Raw genomic sequence first — 26,012 nt, forward strand, 5'->3', positions numbered from 1 at the left:
TGGAGTATTTCTTCAGTGTCAGTTCAAGAAAGGCATGCCACATAAATCAACACACACCTCTTCCTACTGTACTCTGGATTTCCACAGAAGTCTTCCATCCAAGTACTCATTACTTCCACTGCTGATTAATTTCCTAGAAACGACAATCACAGTGATACGGAATTTTCTGAAAAGAAGTTATTTGCTGCGTTGGTGGTAAGAAAATATTTCTATTCAGATATGGATATTCTTTATATACATCCAAACAACCACTATATACTGCAAAGTTCATTTATTATTTCCTTATTCCACAAACTAACGAGCATAGCACCTGCCATCTACATCTTGATTAAAAGAGGTTCACCGAAAGCAGAAACAGGCATTCTTTCATTCTCTAAAGCACACCTATGAACACAGCACAAGTTCTAATATTGATACATAAAAGCTTTTTCTGGTGCAGCATCATTACAATTTCTCCCTTAGTTCCTTTTTAAAATTATTACACCTTAGATATTTATATATGCTTGTATATAAACTTTGCATAATCTACCATACAGCAAGTCACTTGTAGAAGCCATTTAGTAAACTAAATTAAGAAGTCCCCATAAATTTAGGTTATATACAGCTGTAATGTCAAGTTCTAAATTATTTACAATCTCTCTAAACTGCAGGTTCCCAGTTCACAAAAGGATTAGTGCATTCCATGATTTCTCTTTAGACTGATTTTATGCAGGGATTAACCTGTGCTTACAATGCTCAGTAATAGTTATTAGTAAGTTAGTGTGTTGACCAGGGAAACATCTAGTAAAATCAGGGGTGGAGGAGAGCCTTAGGCTAGAAAAGGAATTAATGTAGGTTCTCATCTTGATTTTGTGTTGCACTCTGTGGACTTTAGGAACACCAGCAATTGGAGAAAAAAAAAAAAAAAAAAAAAAGCTAATAAGCAGCACAAAAGAGAGCAGCCACTTCACCTTTCACATAAACAATCCTTTAACATTACAGTTCTCTCTCTCTCCATGTTTAAATTGAAAGACTTTCACCCATGAAAGCATAGGAATTTACCAGAATTGAAAAACTATGTCCAGTAAAGGATGCATTTATTTCTGAAGCTTTCGTGCATGTGGTGTGGTTGTCCAAAAGAGCCTTGTCAAGCCATCCCTTAGGCTCTGCTCATCAGGAAATGAGCAGATTTTGCATATTTGAGTGAAGACTTTGAGCAGATTCTACTGGTCTGTGGTTGATGAGTGCATGCAGGTGTTGTGGTAGCCAAGGGACTGGCACAAAGATGAACAAAAAGGGAACATGTCAATTTATTCTATTTTATATACTCAACACAGGATGGAAAGGGAAGTTCTGTGAATCAGGTCCCAAGATTTTCTTTAAAATTAGGTAGATTAGTACATTCCAGGTAACAAAAAATTACAGTGAACATTCAATATCTGGAATGCATATAATATACAAGTACCATTATATTACATTTATGAAGTTGTTCAGGACAGTATTTTTTTTCCAGAATAAGCATAAAAAAGTTACAAGCTGGTTCACAATAACTTTAGGTACAATGTTATTAAAATACACTGATGTTAGTCATAAAAATATTTTACTATTTACATGTACACTGTATAAACCTTAACAATAAGAATATGCCCATTTTAGGAAGCCTTAAATGAATATTTAGGCAGATTGGCCCATGTTAGGTGCAGTACTACCTGTTTTGGTCTTCACAACCTGAAACTACTGGATACACAGTACTGTAACTTGTTCCTCACTAGAATGTTTACACTTTCCACTAGGTATTAAAGCATTTCATTAAGAAGAGCTAGTTTTATTTCCACTGTGTTTTATTTTGTTAAATCCTACTCCAAGTAATTCGGGGCACTCTGCTTGTTCTTGTGCAATTTGGTTGCATTTCCTAATAAGGCTGTAATTCATTTCATCAGTGATCACGCTATCTTGCTTGTAGTCAGGATGGTTTGCAATAAACTCCCTCATCCACCGAGCAACTGTCATTAATTCTCCTGAAAGGAGAAAAACGTAAATAAAAATCATATTATAGACATTTATACACTGCATTTAGCATCTACTTTATTTAGTATATTACAAACCTTCAAGTATTTCTCATTACATACACACTTCATATTCATGAGCACGACATATGCCTCATAGTAAAGCCTAGCCACATTAAAAAAAAAAACAAAACAAAACCATGAACTCACTATAGATGCATCTTGAAGGACATACACCAAGATACTCCCGACACAGACACTAGAAGTCACACTTATCTAGAACAATCTATATCCTAGAAGTTTTACTTTCAAAGTTTCAGAAGTAAAATGTCCGGCTACATTTATGAGCCCGCATAACAGAAACTATACCAGAACCTAAAAAAATCAGAATGCATCAATAGGATCAGCAGACAATTTAAGGCAGCAATTCTCAAACTCTTCACATAACAGCACATTTTAATGGAGAAATGGTCTCACAGACCAAGCGTCAAACTATCTGTAATCACATCTCTACAGCAATTATGCGTATTAAAAACAAGGAGACCCTCCAGTATGGCTCTGTCTATATTAGATATTTCCTCAGCTTTCCCACCTGTACAGTTCCATTAGTGGGAGTGCTAGGGTCGACAAACTGCTGGCACTATAAACACCGCGGTCTGTCTATACCAGAGCAGGGCTAGATGACACCGTGGCTAAGGTGCCAATTTTTAATCTATTTTGCTAGTACTCATGATGTTGCTACCTCTGGTGGAACTGCACCAGTGGAAGCAATAGTAGGAAATCTGAGGAAGACTGTCTGGTGTAGACAACATTAGCAACCAGACAGCTGCCCATGGACCACAGTTCAGGGACTTCTGACCCATTACACCCTAAGGAAGTACTGGGAACAACTAGGAAATTCCAGAGCTTGTGCCTAAAAAACTGCTAGGATACGTTAAGACACATCTACTGTTTTTTCTGTTATAAATTTCAATTTTTGGACATAAAAGTGTAACATCAAACATTCAGTGTCATTTCAGTATCAAAAACACCCAAATTCTAGAATCATACAAACACAGGACTGGAAGGGACCAGCCATCTACTCCAGTCCGCTGCACTGAGGCAGGACTAAGTGCTGTCTAGACCATGCCTGACATGTATTTCTTAAAAACCTCCAATGACGGGGATTACACAACCTGCCTAGATAAGTTGTTTCAGAGCTTAACAACATTGACAGGAAAGTTTTTCCTACGGTCTAACCTAAATCTCACTTAAATTGCTCCAAGTCCATTGCTTCTTGTCCTGTCCTTTGTGGATAAGGAGAACAATTTATCACCCTCCTCTTAATAACAACCTTTTATGTACTTGAAGACTGTCAGAAGAGTTTACTACACAAATCTGATGTTAGTAGCACTTCAGCTTTAGAGACCAGGAGAGTGAGATGAATGGAGTTAGTTCTAATAAGGAAGCAACCACAGTAGAAGTCAGATGCTGAGTGCGTGAATGACTGATGGACGAGCAACATCACCACAGCCAAAAAAAAAAAAAAAAAAAAAAAGTTTCTGAGCAAGTTATTCTTAGAGTTTACCAAAGCAAGTATAGCAACATCTATAATTAGTATAGATGTAATATTAAATTTATAATGTAGCATTTCCAGCTCCACTAAGTCCTTATTTTCATCTTACTTTTTAAAATGCCATTTAGCTACAGCATTTTCAAAAATGTGAAATTGTTCATGAGGTCATGAGTCGAGAGATTCATCTTTCAATAAGACTGAAAACCAGCCCTTAACTTTACTACTTAGGGTGGTTTAGAGACCAGGTGCACACACCATGGTATTTGCACACACAGACTCTTGTAGGTAAGTATATCTTAATACGCCCAACTTGAATAAAATGTTTAAACCTCTCCTTTTCTCAAGGTACATGGTGCACTGTAAAAACAAAACAATCAATGGGCATGAAAAACCAGCCTACTACATGTAGGTCTGGCTTGACAGGAGTAATTGGAATGGGTGAGGCCTCATTTCTTGGGAGACACGAATAAGCAGGTGAATGGATCATCAGGTTGGAAACAATGTCTGTGCCAGCTAAGATACTGGTGGGGGCGGGGTAGGAGAACACCAAAGGAGCCATTAACAGTGGACAAGGGAACAATGGCTAAGATAACTAGGGAAAGTAAAGATGAAGTAAAAAGTACATAGTGCATGGACACTGCGTGAACAGAGCATGCTTTACAGCGATTGTTTCGCACAAAGTAATCAAGCCAAGCCCAAAACAGGTGATGTAAAGTAAATTGAATGCAATGCGTAAATGCACGAAGGAAGAGGTTTTCTGTGTAACTTTGGACACGTGGTACACCATATACCCATCCCCTATACTTGAGTGGGATCAACTCAGTGTAGCTTTGCTGTATGCCAAATTAAGCAACCTGAGACTGGAGTCAAACTGATTTCTTGGGGGAACCCAGTGGAAGAGGTCTTGGGGGATCCCGAACACTGCATATCTGAAAAAATATTTTTAAAAGCTATTATGAGGTAAAAATAGGAGCTTAAAGGACATTTTTTCTTTAAATAATGTCCAGTAAGTAGCTTTCGGGACCAAAGGACATAGGACTTCCTGCTTGTTTTATAAGACAGCCAAAGACAAGGCCCCATGCTCTACTGCTCCATATTAATTCTAAATTATGCTGCCAGCATGATAGCAAAATTGCTATGACTCCAGAATTATGCAGCACTACCCCCACAGACCCACGTGTCGGTAAGGATTCGTGATTCAACAGGAGCAGAATGAGAACAGATTAATAGTATTCAGAGTTGCTACAGTAGATTAAGTCCCCCTTTACATTAGAAATTATCTAAAAGATTTGTTTAAATGTCATACAATGGGGGGAAAAAGTCAGGAAATTCACAGTCAAGTTTCTTTGCACCCAACATATAAACATTAGTCATACCAGAGGCTCTCTTTTTAATTAACTTCAGGTAGTTCAGAATGGTGCATCTTGTGTCCACATCCACTTCCATGTTTTCGAGGTAAGAGTTTAGAATTGGGATTAAGCCAGGAAAGACACCATCCTGCAAGAAATAATGATCAATCAGTATAAACTCATTTGATTTAATTTATGAATAAGCAAAACAGTTCAGTGTTCCAAATATAAACTACCACCACACCTTCCCATTGATGATTGTGTCTATGCTCATCAAGGTGTACTCTTCTGCATCTGTCTCTTTCCCATTCTGTGCTGGGCTACATCCATCTACAACAGCATTTCCACCTTATCAAAGAAGGGGGAAAAACAAAACAATTAACTTGGTGCATCTCTTGAACTGGTCCTTAGCAAGTAATCTGAAAGCAGTAAGTGCAGTACCTTTACAAATATCTTTTCTGAAATAAAACATTCCCTGCCGAACAGCATCTCGTTTCTGGGCTACCTTCATATTTTCATCAACCTAGTAAGGGAAAAATCCCAAAGGTTATTTCTCAGATGCTAGAAAATGGGCACTTTACCTATCAGAGTGTTTTGGTCTTGGAAGTTAGGATTTCTAGATATATTTCTTGTTAATTTCACTGCACTAGACCCAGTTAAGTCCTACCTACAGACAGCAAGTTTTATTTAATTTCTCAAAGGTTAGCATTCTGCACAGAACCACAGAGCTCCTCACTCATGAAAGTGTAGTTAACTGGTCAGTAAAAGCGGCAACAGAAGAATGGCACTGGCATGAACAACTTGTAATTTTAGATACAAGCTGCATCAGCTGTAAACTGAAACAGAGGAACATGTGTCTTGTCAGGCAAGCTTTTTTGATATTTAGGTGTAATGAAATCAGTACAGTTGGAATAAGAGGTTATGAATTTTTTTTTTAAATTGGCATTTTCTGTTTCATATTCTTCAGCTGCCAGGGCTGGAGCAGTGGCTCCGACTGTTAGTCAACTCCCCCCACTCCCCCTGGAGATTTTTAGTAAAAGTCAGGGATCGATCATGGACTTCTATGAATTTTTGTTTATTGCCTGCAACTTGTTTGTGACTTTTACTAAAAATACCCATGACAAAATTTTAATTTAGTATAAGCCAACTAACATTTTGGGTGAAAGTTTTAAAATCTTAGCCTCTGAATAGCTTCTGGGCAGATTATGCCCAAATTCTTCAATCAATACGTTTATTGGGGAGTTAGTAGTAGTCCACTTTCAAGCAGCTAACATTACTGTAGCCTCTGGAAAAAGGAAGAGGATTTGCTACATTAAATTTGTCTTCTCTCTCAATGTGATGCAAAAAACTTTCAGCAAAATTAAAAGTGATATTTTAAAAACAACTATTTTGGACACTAGGACAAAATCTTTTGTCCTCTTACTTATTTTATGATATCTTTTACTAATCAGTTTGTGTATGTTCTGAAGGGTGTCTCAAGGCTGTTTTGAAAGATTAAAAGTATTCTAGGTGGCTGAAGTATAATCCCACATGACACAAAAGTAGAGATCAGTTCAAGATTAGCCCCATAACATCCTTGTTCTTACAAGTAAAAAAAGACAAATTATGAAGGTCCAGCAATTCTCTGTTGTGATGTCTGCCAAACTGCTCAGATCTAGGACTAGGTTCACTAGGTCTAGGTTCACTCTGTGTATGATCTGTTTTGTAGTCATAACTGACTTTCATTAATTAATGTTCTTGCCCATGATTTATTAGGCACTTCATGTGTTTGGTGGTGCTTTATATATTGCTGACTTGAATAGTATTTGTTCGTTTCTCTCTGCATAAAATTGCATACCCATGCTATTGGGTAATTTTAAATTCCAATATTTGCTGCAAGATTTCCTTCTGCTCCTTATTTGTGAAAACCGTATCCCCGACTCCACAAAGAGAAAGTTTCTCCTTTCAAGTCTGAAGTGAAGACTTTAAAAACAGAACATTTCACTTTAAAAAAAAAAAAAAAAAAAAAAAAACACAAAGTGGTAAAATATTAATACAAACAATAAATGCTAATATAGATTAGGCAGGGCTGGTACCTCTGCCTCTTATTAAGGTTGCCCAACACTTCCTGTTATAAGACCCACTATTTTTCAGTTGCTTATGATTTTAGCAAATTGTTTGGGCTGAAGTTTTCCATGGTTGTGTGTGCCTCAGGATACTTTTTTTTCCCCCCTTGGGTGGAGGAGGGGGAGGGGAAAGAATTCTGCACTTTTGACCCCTTGGCCCTGAAACCTTTTTTTAAGGGCTTATGTGTGTGATAATATAGATCACTTATCCTTGAACCCTTATTATGGTATATGCAGGGCTTCTATTTTGGGAGATTTATTAATATCATTTTCAGGGTTTATTTTTTTAGCATTTTTTGAGTTTTATGTAGATGTCAAAAAAATCAAGGGCATAAGAATGGCCATACTGGGTCAGACCAAGGGTCCATCCAGCCCAGTATCCTGTCTACCGAAAGTAGCCAATACCAGGTACCCCAGAGAGAATGAACCTAACAGGTAATGATCAAATGATCTCTCTCCTGCCATCCATCTCCACCCTCTGACAAACAGAGGCTAGGGACACCATTCCTTACCCATCCTGGCTAATAGCCATTAATGGACTTAACCTCCATGAATTTATCCAGTTCTCTTTTAAACCCTGTTATAGTCCTAGCCTTCACAACCTCCTCAGGCAAGGACTTCCACAGGTCGACTGTGCACTGAGTGAAGAACTTCCTTTTATTTGTTTTAAACCCGCTACCCATTAATTTCATTTGGTGGCCCCTAGTTTTTATATTATGGGAACAAGTAAATAACTTTTCCTTATTCACTTTCTCTACACCAGTCATGATTTTATACACCTCTATCATATCCCCCCTTAGTCTCCTCTTTTCCAAGCTGAAAAGTCTTAGCCTCTTTAATCTCTCCTCATACGGAACCCGTTCCAAACCCCTAATCATTTTAGTTGCCCTTTTCTGAACCTTTTCCAATGCCAGTATATCATTTTTGATATGAGGGGACCACATCTGTACGTAGTATTCAAGATGTGGGCGTACCATGGATTTATATAAGGGCAATAAGATATTCTTCGTCTTATTCTCTATCCCTTTTTTAATGATTCCTAACATCCCGTTTGCTTTTTTGACTGCCGCTGCACACTGCGTTGACATCTTCAGAGAACTATCCATGATGACTCTAAGATCTTTCTCCTGATTAGCTGTAGCTAAATTAGCCCCCATCATATTGTATGTATAGTTGTGGTTATTTTTTTCCAATGTGCATTACTTTACATTTATCCACATTAAATTTCATTTGCCATTTTGTTGCCCAATCACTTAGTTTTGTGAGATCTTTGTGAAGTTCTTCACAGTCTGCTTTGGTCTTAACTATCTTGAGCAGTTTAGTATCATCTGCAAACTTTGCCACCTCACTGTTTACCCCTTTCTCCAGATCATTTATGAATAAGTTGAATAGGATTCGTCCTAGGATTGACCGTTGGAGAACACCACTAGTTACCCCTCTCCATTCTGAAAATTTACCATTTATTCCTACCCTTTGTTCCCTGTCTTCTAACCAGTTCTCAATCCATGAAAGGATCTTCCCTCTTATCCCATTGCAACATAATTTACATAAGCGCCTTTGGTGAGGGACCTTGTCAAAGGCTTTCTGGAAATCTACCTACACTATGTCCACTGGATCCCCCTTGTCCACATGTTTGCTCTCAAAGAGCTCTAATACATTAGTAAGACATGATTTCCCTTTACAGAAACCATGTTGACTTTTGCCCAACAATTTATGCTCTTTGATGTGTCTGACAATTTTATTCTTTACTATTGTTTCAATGAATTTGCCCGGTACTGACGTTAGACTTACCGGTCTGTAATTGCCAGGATCACCTCTAGAGCCCTTCTTAAATACTGGTGTTACATTAGCTATCTTCCAGCCACTGGGTACAATAGCTGATTTAAAGGACAGGTTATAAATCATAGTTAATAGGGCGAGGGGTTTTAGGGCTCTCTCTTTCTATATATTATACTGTAACAAGTAATTTCTCTGTAATGTTCCCTAAAACGTTTTAACATAGTACTGTTTCAAGTAGCACGATATTAAAGAGCACTAGGGACTCTTGAGTGCAACAGCAGGGTCACATGGACCAAATAGTGCTTTAGAAATCACACCGCCGTAGTCTGCATTACTGCTCCGTGTAGACAAACTTAGATACAAATAATTACCAGTGTTTTTCTGGTGTTTACAGGATAAACAAACATTTCTTTTTTCTTTTACCATTGCAGATGTTTTACCAGTGTTTAATGGTTAAAGATGAAAAGAAGCAGCCCTAGGTATACACAAACAAACAAACCAGCCTTGGAGAGGCCCCATTTTTATATAATATTAATTAAAATGATGCAGATCCCTGTTAATATTGTACTGGGTATTAATGGTGCATCTGATCTTAGGAAAGACCACCACATTTTCATAGGAAAAATAATTTGTATTTATATATGCAAACAACTCACTTGAAGTTTTTATTTTGATTTTTCACCTAATCCATCTATATAGTATGTGGAGTTAAACTGTATTAATCCATATTTCACCGCCAGCCCCACCGCCAGATTTGATCTAGAAGAAGAGGGATTTAGTGATGCAGAAATACTGTCCTTACACTTTCACTGAGAAATACTAGACTTTCTAACTAGCTTAAAGAAGTAAAAATCAAATGTACAGCATCACTCTTACCTTGGACAAAGGAATGAGAAAATCCAGTTTATATGACAGAATCACTCTGGTCAGCAGTACCACAAACACAACATATGCAGAGTTTTCAAAGTCTGTTAACTGAACCTAGACATTAAAAAATTTAAAGTTAGCTTAGTGGAATAGGATTGATAAACAAAAATAAATAGCTGCATAACAAGTTTATGCAGTTTGGATCAATTTTTCAAACAGGTGTTTGCAAAAGGGCGTACACACTTCTGCATGCCCAGAGTTGGGGTCTGGATGCTCAAATTCCTAACTGAGAGTCCAAGTCAGGTGTATGCCAAAATACGCATATGTGTCTGTAAACTGAACCCTCTAATACAAAACCAAAACCACAGTCCTGCACTTAAAAGGATGGCTAATCATGCAAAGAGTCTGAACCCACAGGTTATTAAAAAGAAATGTCTTGAAGTTTTTAAAGTGTTAATCTAGAGAATTAAGTGACAAGACACCTATAAAATACAAGCACACATGAAACAGAAGGGAATGCACCAAGATTTGTTTAGTACTGACAGAAGCACAAGAGAAGGAAGGCCACCAGAAACTCAGTACAACATTAAAGCCTTGTTTAGAGTTGCTTTAATATATAGGTCTGACTTTTTCCCCTCTCTCTTACTCTCATTAGTGTTCTTTACTTTGCTAATGCAAATTCCCCTGCTAGTTTCAATCCAATATTTATTGTGCACATTTGCTTAAACGCTGTTGTCCATTTCTCTTCAGAAGAAGAGCAATTCAGAGGGGACAAATCACACCATAAACAATAAGGTTTTGATACTAGATAGCAGAATGCCTCATACTTTTCCATTTGTAATGGGATATGCTATTAAGCATATTTACTCCTTACCTCCATGGGCCTAAATTCTACTCTCCATCCAATATCTGAATTCGGAGGAGGTGGTTTAAATCTCATAGTCTGCCAGTTTGTGGACTGAATATTCTGCAAGTCACAAGTAAGATATTCTGTTACAGACAAGCACATTTCCATAATGCATATATGTAAAAACAAAACCGGATTCTCTTTCGTCTTTCAACCAACAGACATTCAAATGACCAAGAAACACAAAGAGGCTAGACACATTTAAAGGTGGAACGAAGAGTCATCACTCTAATGATATTATGCCACACTGCCCATGAAATTCAATTTTGGACAACATCTGAATAAGACTGCGAGTCTGTCACAGAGGTTGTGGCTTTCTGGGACTGCCATGACTTCCGCAGCAGCAGTGGCCAGTGTGGCTGACCCCAGGGCTGCTCGAAGAGGGGCAGCCCTGGGGCCAGCCGCACCAGCCAATGCTGGGGTGGCCCTGGGCAACTGGCCCCAGGGGCTGCCAGAGCAGCAGCAATCCCAGTGGCGGCCCCAGAGGCCATTGGAACAGTGGTCCTTGGAGGCCTTGGTAGCTAGGGGCAGTCAGCCCGTGCTGCTGGAGCGGGAGCCAGCTGTCGCCTCCCGGGGCCTCTCGGGGCAGCTAAGATTTAGTCAGGGGTATTTATAGTAAAAGTCATGGACAGGTCATGGGGCCATGAATTTTTGTTTATTGCTTGTGACCTGTCCATTATTTTTACTAAAATTACCTGTGACTAGGCCTTACATGAGACATTACATACACAGATTTAGTACGCCTTTTATAACCAGTTAGAACATAACAAAATTAAAGATCCACACTTACATTATTAGAATATATTACAACTCTGTTGCTCAACTATTTATACAAGATACAATTTTTTTTATCAAATATACTACATAACATGTAGTTGCTGTACATAGCATAATATAATGAGAGAGCACCTGATACAAAGCTATTTTATGAAAGACGACATATGGCATTGACAGTTTTCCTTACCTAGTTAACTACTGTTCGTGCCTTTATATTCTCTAATTTTTCCCTTGCTTATTTTCACTGCAATTACTAGTGTTGGTCTGTGTTTCACTAGGTTTAAAGTGAGAGCTATTATTTTTCTTGAATGAGGAATTAAATATTTTATAAGTTCATAGAAATAGGTGTGTTTGTCAGTGCAGTATCACAAATTGCATGTTGTAAAAACCTATTTGGAACATTTGAAACTAGCTACTTTTGTTCCTAGTTCCTGCCTATGCCACTAAATTTTGCCAATATTCTTAGCTACAAAGTACTCAGCACTACATGATTATGCTGTAAAATAGCGAGTATGCAATTATAACCATACATTCATTAAACTGGTATGAAACAAGATACAACCTCAAAATGATCAGATTCATTTGCATCATCTAGATGTATTTTCTCTTCGAACAAGGTCAACGGGTCTCGAATAAATAAGTGTGCAATATGTTGTGCCAAAAGATGATCAATGCCTATAAACAAAAGTTCAAAGATCAAATTCACCAACAGACACCAGAGATAGTAAAGTAGGCCTTATTAAATGCCACGATGACTCAAGAGCCAGGAAACGCCATACTGCTCAAGGCTACCTCAACCAAGCAATCCTAAGGAGAAGTAAAAGTGATCACCACAAAAATACATAAGATGATTAAAAAGAATAGGAAGAATACTATTTTTTGGTTGGAAGCACCAGCTGATGATCGGTATAGCTGCCATTCTTCCTCCGCTTTCTCTCTTCCACCTCAGTCTCCTGTTGACTTTGACAGTTTTGCTCGATCCAGAAGGACAAAGTATTAATGCCTTTCAAGATGTCAGCTCCTCAATTTGAAAGTTGAAGTACATTTCCCATTGCAGACCAATGGCATTACCTCTAGGCCAGACTACCGCATGCTTAATGAGTGGGCATCTCCACTAAGAGTGCACAGTCAACGCAAAAGTATGGTAGATTAAAAAAAAGCTGAAGAAAACTACAAGCATAAGACTAAACTGACTCACAATGAGTGAAACACTTACCTTCCTTTACTAGGTGCTCGTAGATTTCTTTATCTATTGTCAAATCAATGTCATTGTATTTTTCACCACATTCAGATAGATAACTGTCTATGGAATCATATCTGGATTTACTGATTCTATAATGGTTGTTCTTCAGTGGCTATATAATTTAAAAATAGAATATTTTAAGAGCTTGTAAACAATGTTGCCTTACTAATTACACTATTCTTAGAGAACTGTTAAACAGAAGCTGCTTTTAAACAATCTAAATTAAAGTTATTAAAATAAATTCATAGGTCTTTAAAAATAAGGAAGATCATAGTGGGCAGGTACATTGAGAGGTTCCATTAAACAAGAATCTTATGGAGTTTAAATACATTTAGCAGTTTAAAGGGTATATAATTAACAAGCTTAATGAAAAGTAATTGACAGTAAAAACCCAACTTTGTTTCCTTATTAATGATAATTTGAATAAAGGTCACTTCACTATATTGACTACCCTACCCTAACAGTTTAAAAGGAATTCATCTGGATAACATGGCACATTTCAAAATGGGTGGCTTGCCAAAAAAAGTCTACTGTGACATCATGATTATATTAGTATTGATATAAACAAATATACTTGTCAGAATACAGAACGGAATTTTCTACTGGAACATTTTTATAAGTTTAGATTTTTTTTTAAAAAATTGTAATTCTCTAGATGGTCTCTGCTGTCCATTCTCTGTAAAAGACGTTCTCTAAGTTCAAGTTGGTCCTGCCTCAGTGCAGGGGGCTGGACTTGACCTCTCGAGCCCTACATTTCTATGATTCTAAGTTCTGGTGACCATATGCTTTAGCATTGCTGTCATGGTTTACAGTCTTATCAGACCATCTACAGAAGTACACATCATGTAATACAGGGCTACAATATATACTCTATTTTTTAAACAAATCACCTTTTGCGTTGAGGCAAAGAAAGGGAAGCTGCAGCACCAAATGAAGAACTTCTCATGAAATTGTGTATGAGTAAAAGTGGAGTCTAAATGGAATTCTATACTCAACTATAACATTTGCTGTTGTGGATGTTATAACAATAATTAGGGTGAAAGTTACACCTTCAAAATTATGTGCCACAAAAACTACAATCCCTCTCCACTAAGTACTCAAGCTGTGATATTCAAAGAATATTTGAACTTGTATAACTAAAATAACCAGAAAATTGTTTAACTTTTACTCTTTAAACTAGTATTCACATGCCTCCAATCCTCTCTCCTCTCGTGTTCGGTCATCTACTGATGCAGATATTACTCCCCAGCGACAATCAATATCCGACACGTAGCCTCTGTAGAATGGAGCTGCAGCACTTAATGCCATCTAAAATAAAACCCAGTCACACATGAGAACACAGGACAAAACAAAGGAACACTACCAACACAATGTAAAACACGGTTCTCGCAACTGTTGTTCTTCGAGATGTGTTGTTCACGTCCATTCCAATCAGGTGTGCGTGCACCGCATGCATGGGTGTGGTAAAGTTTTTCCCTTAGCAGCTCCCATTGGGTGAGCTGGGGAGCCCCTTGGAGTGGCGCCTTCTAGGTGCTGGATATAGGACCCTGCCGACCCAACCCCTCTTCAGTTCCTTCTTGCCGGCTACTCCAATCCCACCTCTGCAGTCTGAGGGGGCGGGTTGGGCAGGTCTATATCTAGGTGACTGGGAATGGTGGCATCCCGAGGTCACAGACATGGAGCCCCTGGACAGGGTATCCTGGGCCTGATGGTTAGCCCAGGGGGTTCAAAAAGGCCATTGCACGGGGGGTTGCCACTGCGGCTACCAGGCCGCATGTGCATCCCTTCGGCATCTGTCCGACCTGTGTCGACTGCACCTCGAATAATATGAGTATGCGTCAGACTCTAAAAAGCCCGAGGGCGAGGACCATGGCAGTGTTGAAGCCCCATGTGCTGGCCATCGGTGCCGCATGGAAGAGGCAGGGGCCCGGTGCCTCAACGATCTTGTCAAGGATCAGGACGGATGGTCTGATGATGGGGACCGGTGCTGGTGATCACCTGCTGGGCTCCAGTGCTGCTTGCTGGTGCCGGTCCTGTGAAGGTCCTGGACCGGTGCCGATCCGTCCTCGGTGCCAGGGAAATAGATTGCTGTGTCCCCAGTGCCGGTGTGTTCCCGCTGGACTCAGTGATGTCGTGGCAACCAGAATCAGTGCCAGGCGCAGTGCTGGTCCGGTGACTGGGAGTGCAGCATCATGGTGCGCTTGCCTCTGGATGGTACTGGTCTCAACTGTACCAGAGGCTTGTCCCTAATAACTGGAGCCTGCGCTGCAGTCATCTCTAGGAGATCTCTTGCAGCTTCAAATGTGTCTGGGGTGGAGGGTGGTTCCAACACCTCCACCTGGCACTGCCCTCTGGAGAGTCGCTATGTGCCGGACTCGATGGTGCCTTCTTGGGTGCCAGAGTTGACGACACCGACTCTTGCTGTCTGGGACCCAGCAAAGCATCCCCTGGCAGTCCGGCAGCTCTCTGAGGAGAGCGCCCTCTCTCAGTCTTTTTATGCCGCTTGTGGGGCACTGGGGAAGTAGAGTGGTGCCGGGCTGCTGCTCCCTGTTGCGGCGCCAGGGATTGCCGGTGCCGAGGCGCTCTCACACTAGAGTCCTTCCTTGGCCCCGAGTTGCTAACTGATGCTGGAGTACGCCGCACTGAAGTGCTGGGCCCAGGACTTGGCAGTCTGAAGCCACTGGATGAAGTGCGAATTCCATGAGCAGCTGCTTCAAACGGAAACCCCGCTCCTTTTTTGTCCTAGGTTTAAAAGCTCTGCAGATTTTGCAGCGCTCTGTCTGATGCGCCTGCTCCAGACACCTCAGGCAAGTGTCGTGGGGGTCACTATTTGGCATGGGCTCGTGGCATGCGCTACAAGACAAAGCCTTGGGCTCACGGCATGCTCCGGAGCCCAAGAAGGGGTGAGGGGATAGGGAAGATTCCGCTCACAAACACCTATATTAACTATACTAACAACTACAAAACTAGAAAACAAGAAAAACTAGACCAGGTAACTGCGCTAGGGAAGCACTTGCAAAGCAAGCGATTTGCAGTTCCAACAGCTGCCCCGGATGTTAAGAAGGAACTGAAGCAGGGTCAGGTTAGCAGGATCATATATTGAGCGCCATGAAGGCGCCACTCCAGGAGGCTCCCCAGCCGACCTGACGGGAGCTGCTAAGGGAAAAACTTCCTGACAACCATGCACACAGCACGCGCACATCTGATTGGAATCGACGTGAACAAGCACTCAAAAAAGAACTGTACAGAAAGTTTACTTTTGAACTCCTGTATACACACGCCTATAAAAAATGTATTATGTACTCAGAGCCCAAACTATTACTGGGGGCAGGAGTGGGAGTGATTTTTTTTGTTCACCCCCAAGCTTCTGCTACACCAACCCTCTGCTGATGCAGGACAGCACATTTCTTCCTCAGAAGCCATTGCCATTAACGGCCCACATAGAAAGGAGGTTTATTTACCTCGTTGCTGATGTTCTCAAAATATATTGCCTCTATAGATCCATATTTAAGGAGCTACAACATGTGATCTGCAGAGATAATTTCATGATGTATAATCAAATATTGCGCTACCATACTTCCACTCCTGTCAGCAAACTTAATTTGACCAACATTTTATCTTGTTAAACTCAATGTCCAGTTATTACTGAAGTGATTAGTTCACTTAGCCTATTCTAGCTGTACCTATAAATCCAAGCTGGTAGTTGGAGCCTATAATTAAGGTTGCTTAACACTCCACATTACAAGACCCTGTTTTCAATCATTTATACAAATCTTACCAGAATTAAAACATCTGGGCTGAAATTTTTCATGCAGGATGTCTGCCTCAAGCTAAATTCTTTTGGAAAGTTTCAGCAAAAATGGTTCAGCCATTTCCATGAAAAAAGCAAGGGAAAAATACATTTCACACAGGTTGAAAAATTCTTACAACCCTTTCATTGAGAAAGTCTAGTGTGTCCTTGCTTTGGAGTGGGACTTGAAATTTGGCAGGCGCATTGCCCTAATGTCAGGAATGTACTTTTTGCCAACCCTGTGAAAAACTGTTAAAATTTGTCCAAGTTAAGCCTTCGGGAAAAAAAACAGTTTGCCTAACTGAGCCTTTGAAAACAGGCTGCCAGAGTCACATTTGAAAATGGAACTAAAGCTCCTAACATTTTGAAAAAGTTACTTATAACCTTTGCCCTTCCTCACTCCCCCATGTGCCTTTTCTGTTACCCTCTTGTCACGTCATGCCATGCCATGCCTAAATTGAGACTGTAAGCTCTTTGGAAGGGAGCCCTGCCTTTTATTTGTTTGCTATAAAATAAAGCCTGATGATTTTAGTTTACTTTTTTTTTTTTTAAAGTATATCCTGAACATGTTAAAAGATTATGAGAGCATAGACATTTACAGTTTGGTAAAAGTTACTAAAAAGCCCCCAAAAATAACTTCATTGATGAGACTACTGCAGCCAAACTGTTTTGTTATTTTCTGCCTACTAGTAGAATAAGGCACACATGTACTATGGCAAACAGCACATGAGTTATAGATTTTTTTCTCAGATATACTACTGTTACTGTACAACCACCTAATACAGCACCTTCCATTTTTGCTGAAGACCACATTTTCAAAACATTGCTAGAAAAGATTATCTGATGCACTAATTTAGTTAGGTTTGTAACTAGAAGAAAGAAAGGTCTTTTTTATAGGACTTTTAAGCTTTAAGATTTTTTTGCTTGCTTGCTTGTTTGTTTATACAGTAAACAGAACTTTATCACCAAACGTGCTATTACTCACCACAATAGGACAGATTGTGGCTAGCTGATCATAAAGGCATCTTGCTTCAGAAATGCTGCAAGCCTGGAATGTTACCTGTTAGAAGAAGTAGGATTATTACACAAAAGCAAGTCTGCAGGCTCTAGACCATCTACTGGAACCAACGGTATTCTGAAAGTCACTTCCACTGTCTATTTTAATTTGTCCTTGGACTGAGGAAAACTGATCTTTGCTGCCAGTGTTTCCAGTAGCAACCATGTCACAACTTCAACACTTTAATATTCATTAAAGATTTTAGGCTGCATTTTACAAGGGCACTCAGATGCTGGGGCTGTAGTTCAAATGTTAGCCAGGACCAAGAGAAACTGAGGACTAACATCTCTAATGAACATGCACCCAATTTTTGCTTGCAACCAATTTAACAGATATGGAAGTAGGGTTGATTAGATTAAATTAAAGTGATTTAAATAATCAATTTAAAATAATCAATTTTCATCATGATTTAAATCAGCAAGCAGAAACCTGGATTTAAATTATCAGTTTTAATCTTCTTTTGTATTTGTACTTTTTAATTACTTTCCTAAAGCAAAGCTGATTCTCCCTGGTTGATGGCCATTAAAACATGTTGCTTGGGAACTAAATGTATATAGGTTGCACCAAATTTGGTGCTTCTTTTTATTAACCAGAAGGATACATTGTAACAGTATATATTTAAGCAAATTTATAATTAATGTACATTTATTCAAATGTTTATATTTATCATTTTAGAAAATGGTGAATGACATTTCTTATTTACTAGATGATTAATTTTTTACTTGTGATTTGTGTCTAGCTCTATTTGGATGGAAATTCAAATTAAATTAAATATGCACAAAAACAGCATTTTAAAATTTAATTAAATAAAGATACTTTGAATGTGTTGGATACATAAGAAAAAAATATCAAAAAGTTCATCAAAGCATGTTTTGCATTTATAACTAACTGATTTTTAAGCAAAGTAGTATCATCTGTAGTTAAGTGAATAGAACTGATTGTTTCTGGTCTCCATGTCCTTCACGATATTAGACTTAGTAGGTCTCATCCTTTCACACCTAGTTTTTATTCATAGATTGGAAGAGATGGGGGGGGGAAAAAACCACAACAACCCACTTTTCTGCATTTTCAACTCCCAACTGGTTTGTTAACGTTGAATGAACTAGTCATTGAACTGAACTAGTTGAAGGGTATGTCTACACATCAAAGAAAAACCCACAGCTAGTTTGGGCTGCAGAGACGTTTCATTACTGTGTAGACTTCCAGGTTAAGTCGACACAGCAATGAAACATTCCCACAGTCTGAGCCTTGCGAGCTCAAGTCGGCTGACACTGGCCAGCCACAGGTTCTTCTCTGCTGTGTAGACATACCTGAATAAACTGAAATGAAGGAATTCTGTTTTCACCTGCAGAAGAGACTACTGCTGTCAAAAGCTGGTTTAAGTCTCTCATTTCTCGACTTACAGTACTGTGTTATCAGCGAATGCTCAGAACTGGATACCTGATTAATTTAATGTTACAGATTACTGTAAATGGAAGAAGTGCTTCAAGTTGATTTGACAGCAGCAGCAGCAAAAAAGAAATGGTTCAGTGATACGGATTATCATTTTTGTTTATTATGCCAAAAGATGTATTGAGGTTAAGAGGTCAGCATTAAACCAGAAATTACTTGTATACCACTTGCGAGTGGTATACTCTTAGTTACATAACATACATTAAATTACTTGAAGGTTGTAATTGTCAGTTATTACAAAATCCTTGTTTTTTACTGTGGCCGTGATCATTTTTAGGCATAATTGGGGAGACTAAGAGTACTGACTAATGGCTGAATCTTTGAGCACTATCACTGGGGACCTGGTTAAACACAATGCTCTGTGGCACCTTACATGCTATAAGTGCATCCATAAACTGATTTTGGCAAGGTTGGAGAGGAAGTACATCAAGCATCAGGGAAACACTGAAGGTGTTGGGACAAGTGCCAGCTACAGCACTTATACTGGGTCCCATTACTTGTGTTTTGAGAAAAACATCGGCTTATTCTGCAGTAATCCAGAAGTCTGAAGGTATCCATTAAGCAGTTTCAACACGTGAGACAGGTGAGAAACTGAACAAAGCAGTCACCGTTAGCAAGAATGGTACATGCAAAAATAATGTTAATTGGACACACTGAGTGTCATTTGGGTCAGATACATGACACTGCATATTACATTGAGTGCTACAATAAAGATGTGTTGCATCAAAAGATAAAAGCAACAAACAAAAATACAGATTTTACTAGTGTAAACTCTGAGTCAGCTGGAATCCATAGACTCATAGAAAGTCTAATGGATGGGAAAGCAGTGGAGTTGGCTGATGCAGAGGCTAAGTATAGAGAAATATGTGCTTTGAACAGGACTGAGGAGGAACACACACTTAGCAGAAAGGCTCTTAAAGCACTTACTGAAGATAAACTACATCCATATCCCACAGTTTACAGGACTTCTCCAGAAGTAACTAAATACCATCTAGACTTATTAGCTGCTGTTAAATGCCAAGAAGGATGAATTATTCACACTGACAACTTATTTGCATATGATGGACCAGAGCTCATTAATATCATGACAAAAGCAGTCTTCAGAGAGGAGATAGCTTAAGGTGTCAGCTGAAAGGATACTTTGGGTCATGACTTGTACGAAGCCCTCAAAATCCAAAGATTTATCCAGGGCTCCAATCAATCTATGGACTCCAATCAAGATGTACAAACTAAAGACGTGTGCGAATGCAAGAAGTAAGTAAGAAAGAGTGAAGGTGGAAGGGAGCGTTACAGAGCTAACCACAGGATGGGTCGTTTGCTTACCTCCTGGTAGTGTCCAGATCTCAGCGTGATGTTGATTTATGTATGACTTTGGGAAAGCACGAGTTCTCTGTCGTACCATGATTGAGGTTTGAATGTGACAAAACACCACATATGTGCTAGGCAAAAAGCAAACTAACGCACATCTTGCACAGGCATTGTGAGCCAGCACATACGGACATGACTGGTACCTTACGCCAGCAGAGGGCTTTCAGCACAGCAATCATAGATGATATGGCCAAGGTACAAGCTCTTGACAAACCAGAAACTGTTAACACCTGTCAAGATTTGACTGAAGACTTCATTATGAGTCTACAGAGAAAACACCGTCTCATGTCTGACACGTTTGCAGAGGAATCAATTAAAAATATTACCAGAAAGAAGAAACTCCACAGATTGCTCCTATCCAATACAAATCACTGATTCTGCAAACATCTCCAATGTCACATTGGAGAAGCTACTGTCCTATATTCACACGCATACCTTGCAGGAAAAATGCTCCAGCATACAAAGAATTGCTCAAAGAATTTCATTGTCTCCTGGCATAATGAAACTGCTGCCTTGAATGGTTCAGTGGAATTTCTTTGTAATTGGAGGCTAACTCTAAAATTATTCTGCATGCCATCAACGCCACAGAGAGAAGTGCTTACTAAACTCCAGATTTTTGCACATGTTCCAGGACTCTCTGAGATGCTACGCAAGATTTCCGCAAGATTCTGTTTTTGGGCCTCTTGCTGGGGAACAGAATTGCTGTATAACATTCAGAGATGTTTTCCTATCACTTGGAGCATTAAAAGCCACCACACTGGCAGGTTTCCAAACTCTTTCAGGATGTGACTCTACTGGAAGGTTGGCTGAGAGATCAAATTATCTTACTGGAAGGCATTTGATTCATCTTCCAAAGACTCTCCCCACTCTGAAGGTGCTTGCAATGGCTGAGACAGTCATGATTAGGTAAAAAAATGCACTGGAGGTGTTCATATACCGAGTTTACCATTTGAAGACCAATATTATTATGACACTTGCTGAGCTACACTGATGGATGTTTTTTCAAGCAGGAAAATGGGGCAAGGGAGGGGAGAGGAAATCATCATTGACATGGGATGCTTTATACCTGCTACTAAGAGGGCAAATTATCAAGCAATGGAATGGCTCTGGGATGGTCAAGTGCATCAAATGTCATCTCTTTTACCTTTTGATCACTAACTTGCCCACAGAATGATATTTTACTATATTATGCTCCCAGACCATTATAAGACATGAATATCTACACAGCTCTCCATAACTAGGATTTTATATAATTTTAAGATGTTCTCACATATGACTGCAAATAATTACAAAACATAGAATCATAGAACAGGAAGCGATCGCAAGAGGCCATCTAGTCCAGTCCCCTGCATTCAAGGCAGGACTAAGTATTATCTAGACCATCCCTGACAGGTGTTTGTCCAACCTGCTCTTAAAAATCCCCAATGATGGAGAATCCACAACCTCCCTAGGCAATTTATTCCAGTGCTTAACCACTCTGACGGGAAGCTTTTCCTAATGTCTAACCTAAACCTTCCTTGCTGCAATTTAAGCCCATTGCTTCTTGTCCTATCCTCAGAGGTTAAGAACAATTTTTCTCCCTCCTCCTTGTAACAACCTTTTATGTACTTGAAAACTTATGTCCCCTCTCAGTCTTCTCTTTTCCAGACTAAACAAGCCCAATTTTTTCAATCTTCCCTCATAGGTCATGCTTTCTAGACCTTTAATCATTTTTGCTGCTCTTCTCTGGACTTTCTCCAATTTGTCCACATCTTTCCTGAAACGTGGTGCCCAGAACTGGACACAATACTCCAGCTGAGGCTTAATCAGTGCACAGTAGAGCGGAAGAATTACTTCTCGTGTCTTGCTTACAATACTCCTGCTAATACATCCCAGAATGATGTTTGCTTTTTTTGCAACAGCGTTACACTGTTGACTCATATTTAGCTTGTGATCCACTATGACCTGCAGATCCCTTTCCACAGTACTCCTTCCGAGGTGACATACATAAAAGATGACGGAAAATACGGACATATTTAAAGAATTAATGCTTCATATAAATGTTTAAACACTGCAAAAGGAGTCTGAATGTATTATTTCATGGATCCTCCCTAGCTGCGTTTGTAGTGAGCTTTCTCCCCTCAGCGATGTGCAACTTGCTGTCAATGAGATTTTATTTTTTGTTCGTTCATTCATTCATTGTTGAGTCTTTTAATATGGAACAAAGGTGTTTTGACAGGATTACTACAAGTGCAGCCTACAGAATGCTGTGAAACAAGAAGCATTTAGAAGATTCTATTTAATTCCATGGAGGCATAACATAATGATCTCTTCCTGGTTACCACAAAAGCAGCAACAACAAAGACAGAAGCTATCATCACAAAGTCAAACACACAAGAACTCTCTCAGCCATCAGCCCCTTGTGCAAAATTGCTACAGTAGAGTGACACTCAGAATAACCAAATTTAAAAGGTACTGGAGCACTGTGAAATTCCAAACTGTTACTGTATCTTAAGTAAAATCAAATTAGTAACTAGGGAAGAGAGATGGAAAGGTACAAAGGGGAAGATTTGCTTGTGCAAGAATTACATGACTCTTAGTAAATAATGGCAGAAAAATACCTGTGTGGATTAATTAAGAGGTTCACAGCATGGTTAAAGAAAAGAATACACCTAAAAATATCTCTGAAGAAAGAATTTTACACAGGTGTAAAATTTAGCAAAATAGCAATGAAATCTGTATTTATTTAAAGATGCTCTGCAATATAAAATGTTCCAGGGAGCTTTCCCAAACCCTGTTCTTAGTTCTTTGACCTCTTTCTCAAAAGTCCACCTGCAAGCTAGGTGACCTGCAACTATTTCCTCAAAGTGTGGCCTGCTAAGGACTGAAGTGAGATTCTGCTTAAGGTTTTTCACCAATCCAAAAACATACTTCAGTCCTGATCTGCATGTCTTCCACACCTTAGCATGGTGGAGCTCCAAGACAAGGTGCTTGGCTAAATAAAGGGGTCTTTCAGCACAATTATCAAGACACGCAAACCCTGTTCTCCAAGCCTTGCTCTCTTTATCAGTGAAGACCAAAAATGGGCCCTACCAACAATATAAATTTAATATAACCTTTTTATAAAGATGTTAAATATTGGCAAATTATCCAGTTACAATATAAAATTAGACAACGGTAAACTGTGGACAGTCCTTAACTGGATTTTGAGAAAGCATCACACTGTGTAAGATACAATTTGCAAATTTATAGGGAAGAGAATGTCATTGCATTATTTTACAACGTTTTGAGACTCAGATGTATTTTACCTGAAGGCAGCAGTTGCCCATTCCAAAACCCATGGCATCCATATATATATGGTCTGGTTTAGCTGCTTTTGCTGCTTCTCCATCATCCTTAGGAAATGTTTCTGTCAATGGTGATGGAGTATTCTTATCTTTAAATACTGTGAGGAAAAAATACAAGTATTCAGTAAGTAAAGCATCAGACATAGATCAATTACTTGAAGAAAACCACTGACATTTACTCACTTGGTACGTTTATCACTACTTTCTCTCCTCTTCGGTGTCGAATGTTTCTTGTCAGAGTACTAAAATTTAAACAGTTTATATTAAATGCTTTTTTCAGGAAAAACTTCCAAACATTTCTCCACTTAGCCTCTCACTCATTTTCATTTGTACTGTAGCAGATTTGGTCCTTCACTGAAGTCAATTCTATGTTTTGTGACAGTAATATTACAAGCAGAATAAAGAAGCCTATGATCTATGGGAGAATGGGGTAAGGGAAGTTTTGCAAAGGTTAAATCTTATGCTGTAATAAAAGCCTCTGCAGAACTACACAATATTGTCCACTTCAAATACGTTGGCTCCATGCTCTAGTTAGATTCCAAGATGGTTGTGATGTTTCCAAAATAATGAACGTTGGGATTTCACTTTGAGCAGGAGTGGGATGGCTGTGCCAGGACTTAAGGGAAACAGTCCATTTTAAGGTAACGTACTGAATCATAGAATCATAGATGATGTTAAACATGTGGTGAATTCTGCCAGCATCAGGCTAAAGTTGCTGAAATTGTGATTTACCTTTATAGGTCACCTTGACAGTAAATATGCAACATTACATCTTTGTCTACGGCCCTGGGACTTGTACAGCAATTATTCACATAGCTCTGCATTCCACTTACACGATGATAAAATTGTGTATTAAATATATACATAAAGAGTTGTTCTTCTTTCTTCTCCAAACTCACTCTTACCTAAATCTAGGATGTTTGTTGATGGCTTCATCTGGAAAGAAGAGAGACTTTGAAGCACCTCCTTCTACTGGCGTTGGCTCACATTCCGGTAGCGTAAATCCTGGACATCCTAATCTATAGATGACAATTTGAGTAAGCCATAAATTAAATAAATTATAATTTTATGTTATTAAATGCCCTATGGTTAGGTGAGACTATGATCTTAATAGACAAAGGAATAAAAATAGTGAAAAAATATATTTACTGCAGGAATTTCTAAGGCACTTTTCAGTGTTACCTAATCACCAGTAGTCATTAACAAAGAAAGGGGACTAATGGCAAGCACTATTAAAAGGTCAGCATTTGCCAACAATTACCACAGTTTTAGTCTGTGGTTGCAATAAGTGGAATTTCATACCACTATGTGTTAATGGATGGTAAATGCTAACATTTTAATGGCAAACACTAAAAGAAGCTTTAGAAAATTAGTCCTCATATATGTCATAGCATGCATTAGCACTCGCGATTATTAAAAGTGAAATGCAATGACGTTCTCTGCCCTCAACTGCTCCTTTTTACAGTACTGTTTAATTCAAATCCCTAAAGTAATCTGTTTCAGTAGTGTTTACAATAGTTTACTTGTTATTGTTAAAGGGACAAAGTCAACCTGAAAACCAGTCAATTTCAGAAGAGTAAGTAGTAGTTTCAGATGCTACATATGTCCCAGGACACCCTGCCAATTTGTGATTTTACAAATTAAAAATGCTCTTCTCCCACTGCTGTACGAAACACTCACACAAACATGGAAAACTGAATGCAGAGATAACAGTGAAACAAACTAAGCTAAGTGTTGTGAAATGCACAAAGTATACCAAAATAATCCCCCTCATCTTTCAGTTATGGTAAATTTAGGAGTCACCTATTGTCACATCCCTAGGCAACCTGCCCTTTCTTGAGACCTTGAGTGCACCTCTTTCAAGTGGCAGGTCCATTCCTCTACTTCTCTTTGGAGTGCAATCCCACAACCCAACCACTCTCGACTGGGTCTCCACGTTATACCTTCCAAGCTGCCAACCAGGTTTCCTAGCAGGTCCAACTGGACTTGGACACTGCCAGAGTTCTCCTTCATGAGCTATGATCAGTAACATCACGCAGTGACTCAGAAGCAGTTTCTCTGAAACAAAGTATGATTTGCCCAAACTGTATAGAGAGCTCAGAGAAGTAGATTCAAAAAAATAAAAAAAGACCTCTATGCATATTGTCTTAAATACTTTTGGCATTTCCTCAAATCCCTAGGTAGATGTGATTTAGCTTTGGTGTCCCCTGTCCCTTCTGGGCACCGAATTATAGCAAGGTGGCTGCAGACCCTGGCTCTCAAGTCTGTCTATGTGCCAGCCTCGTTGCATGCTAACTCTGGGTCCCCATTGGCTTCCAGATGAGTTGTCCACTCCCCTCTGCCCACTCCTTTCTGCCTGGAACACCTCTTTAAACCCACAGGGTCTTCTGATCTCAGTCCTAGCCTTAGGAAGAGGAAAACATGGAAAACTAATCCATGGTGCCAGTCAGGC

The 26,012-nt window shown here is 39.2% G+C and overlaps 1 protein-coding gene across 4 annotated transcripts in view; it reads right to left on the reverse strand.

Annotated features, from left to right (window-relative positions):
• Positions 1-256: 256 nt before the first annotated feature.
• GCLC (glutamate-cysteine ligase catalytic subunit) overlaps positions 257-26,012 on the reverse strand; it is a 55,303-nt gene continuing 29,547 nt past the window's right edge. For 3 of the 4 annotated variants that reach the window (XM_037894215.2, XM_037894217.2, XM_037894216.2), the window contains exons 4-16: positions 24,466-24,579; positions 23,744-23,802; positions 23,522-23,658; positions 17,343-17,417; positions 13,759-13,875; positions 12,541-12,679; positions 11,887-11,999; positions 10,515-10,607; positions 9,650-9,754; positions 5,331-5,412; positions 5,134-5,237; positions 4,917-5,037; positions 257-1,997 (exon numbers count right to left, since the gene is read on the reverse strand). In XM_037894215.2, coding sequence (XP_037750143.1) covers positions 1,789-1,997; positions 4,917-5,037; positions 5,134-5,237; positions 5,331-5,412; positions 9,650-9,754; positions 10,515-10,607; positions 11,887-11,999; positions 12,541-12,679; positions 13,759-13,875; positions 17,343-17,417; positions 23,522-23,658; positions 23,744-23,802; positions 24,466-24,579 — 1,468 coding nt within the window. In that variant the 3' untranslated portion in view covers positions 257-1,788. Of the gene's footprint in view, positions 1,998-4,916; positions 5,038-5,133; positions 5,238-5,330; positions 5,413-9,649; positions 9,755-10,514; positions 10,608-11,886; positions 12,000-12,540; positions 12,680-13,758; positions 13,876-17,342; positions 17,418-23,521; positions 23,659-23,743; positions 23,803-24,465; positions 24,580-25,503; positions 25,617-26,012 lie in introns of those variants that run through there. The other variant, XM_037894218.2, reaches the window with a different exon arrangement.

This window comes from Chelonia mydas, chromosome 3 (assembly GCF_015237465.2).
Source record: "Chelonia mydas isolate rCheMyd1 chromosome 3, rCheMyd1.pri.v2, whole genome shotgun sequence".
Lineage (NCBI taxonomy): Eukaryota > Metazoa > Chordata > Testudines > Cheloniidae > Chelonia > Chelonia mydas.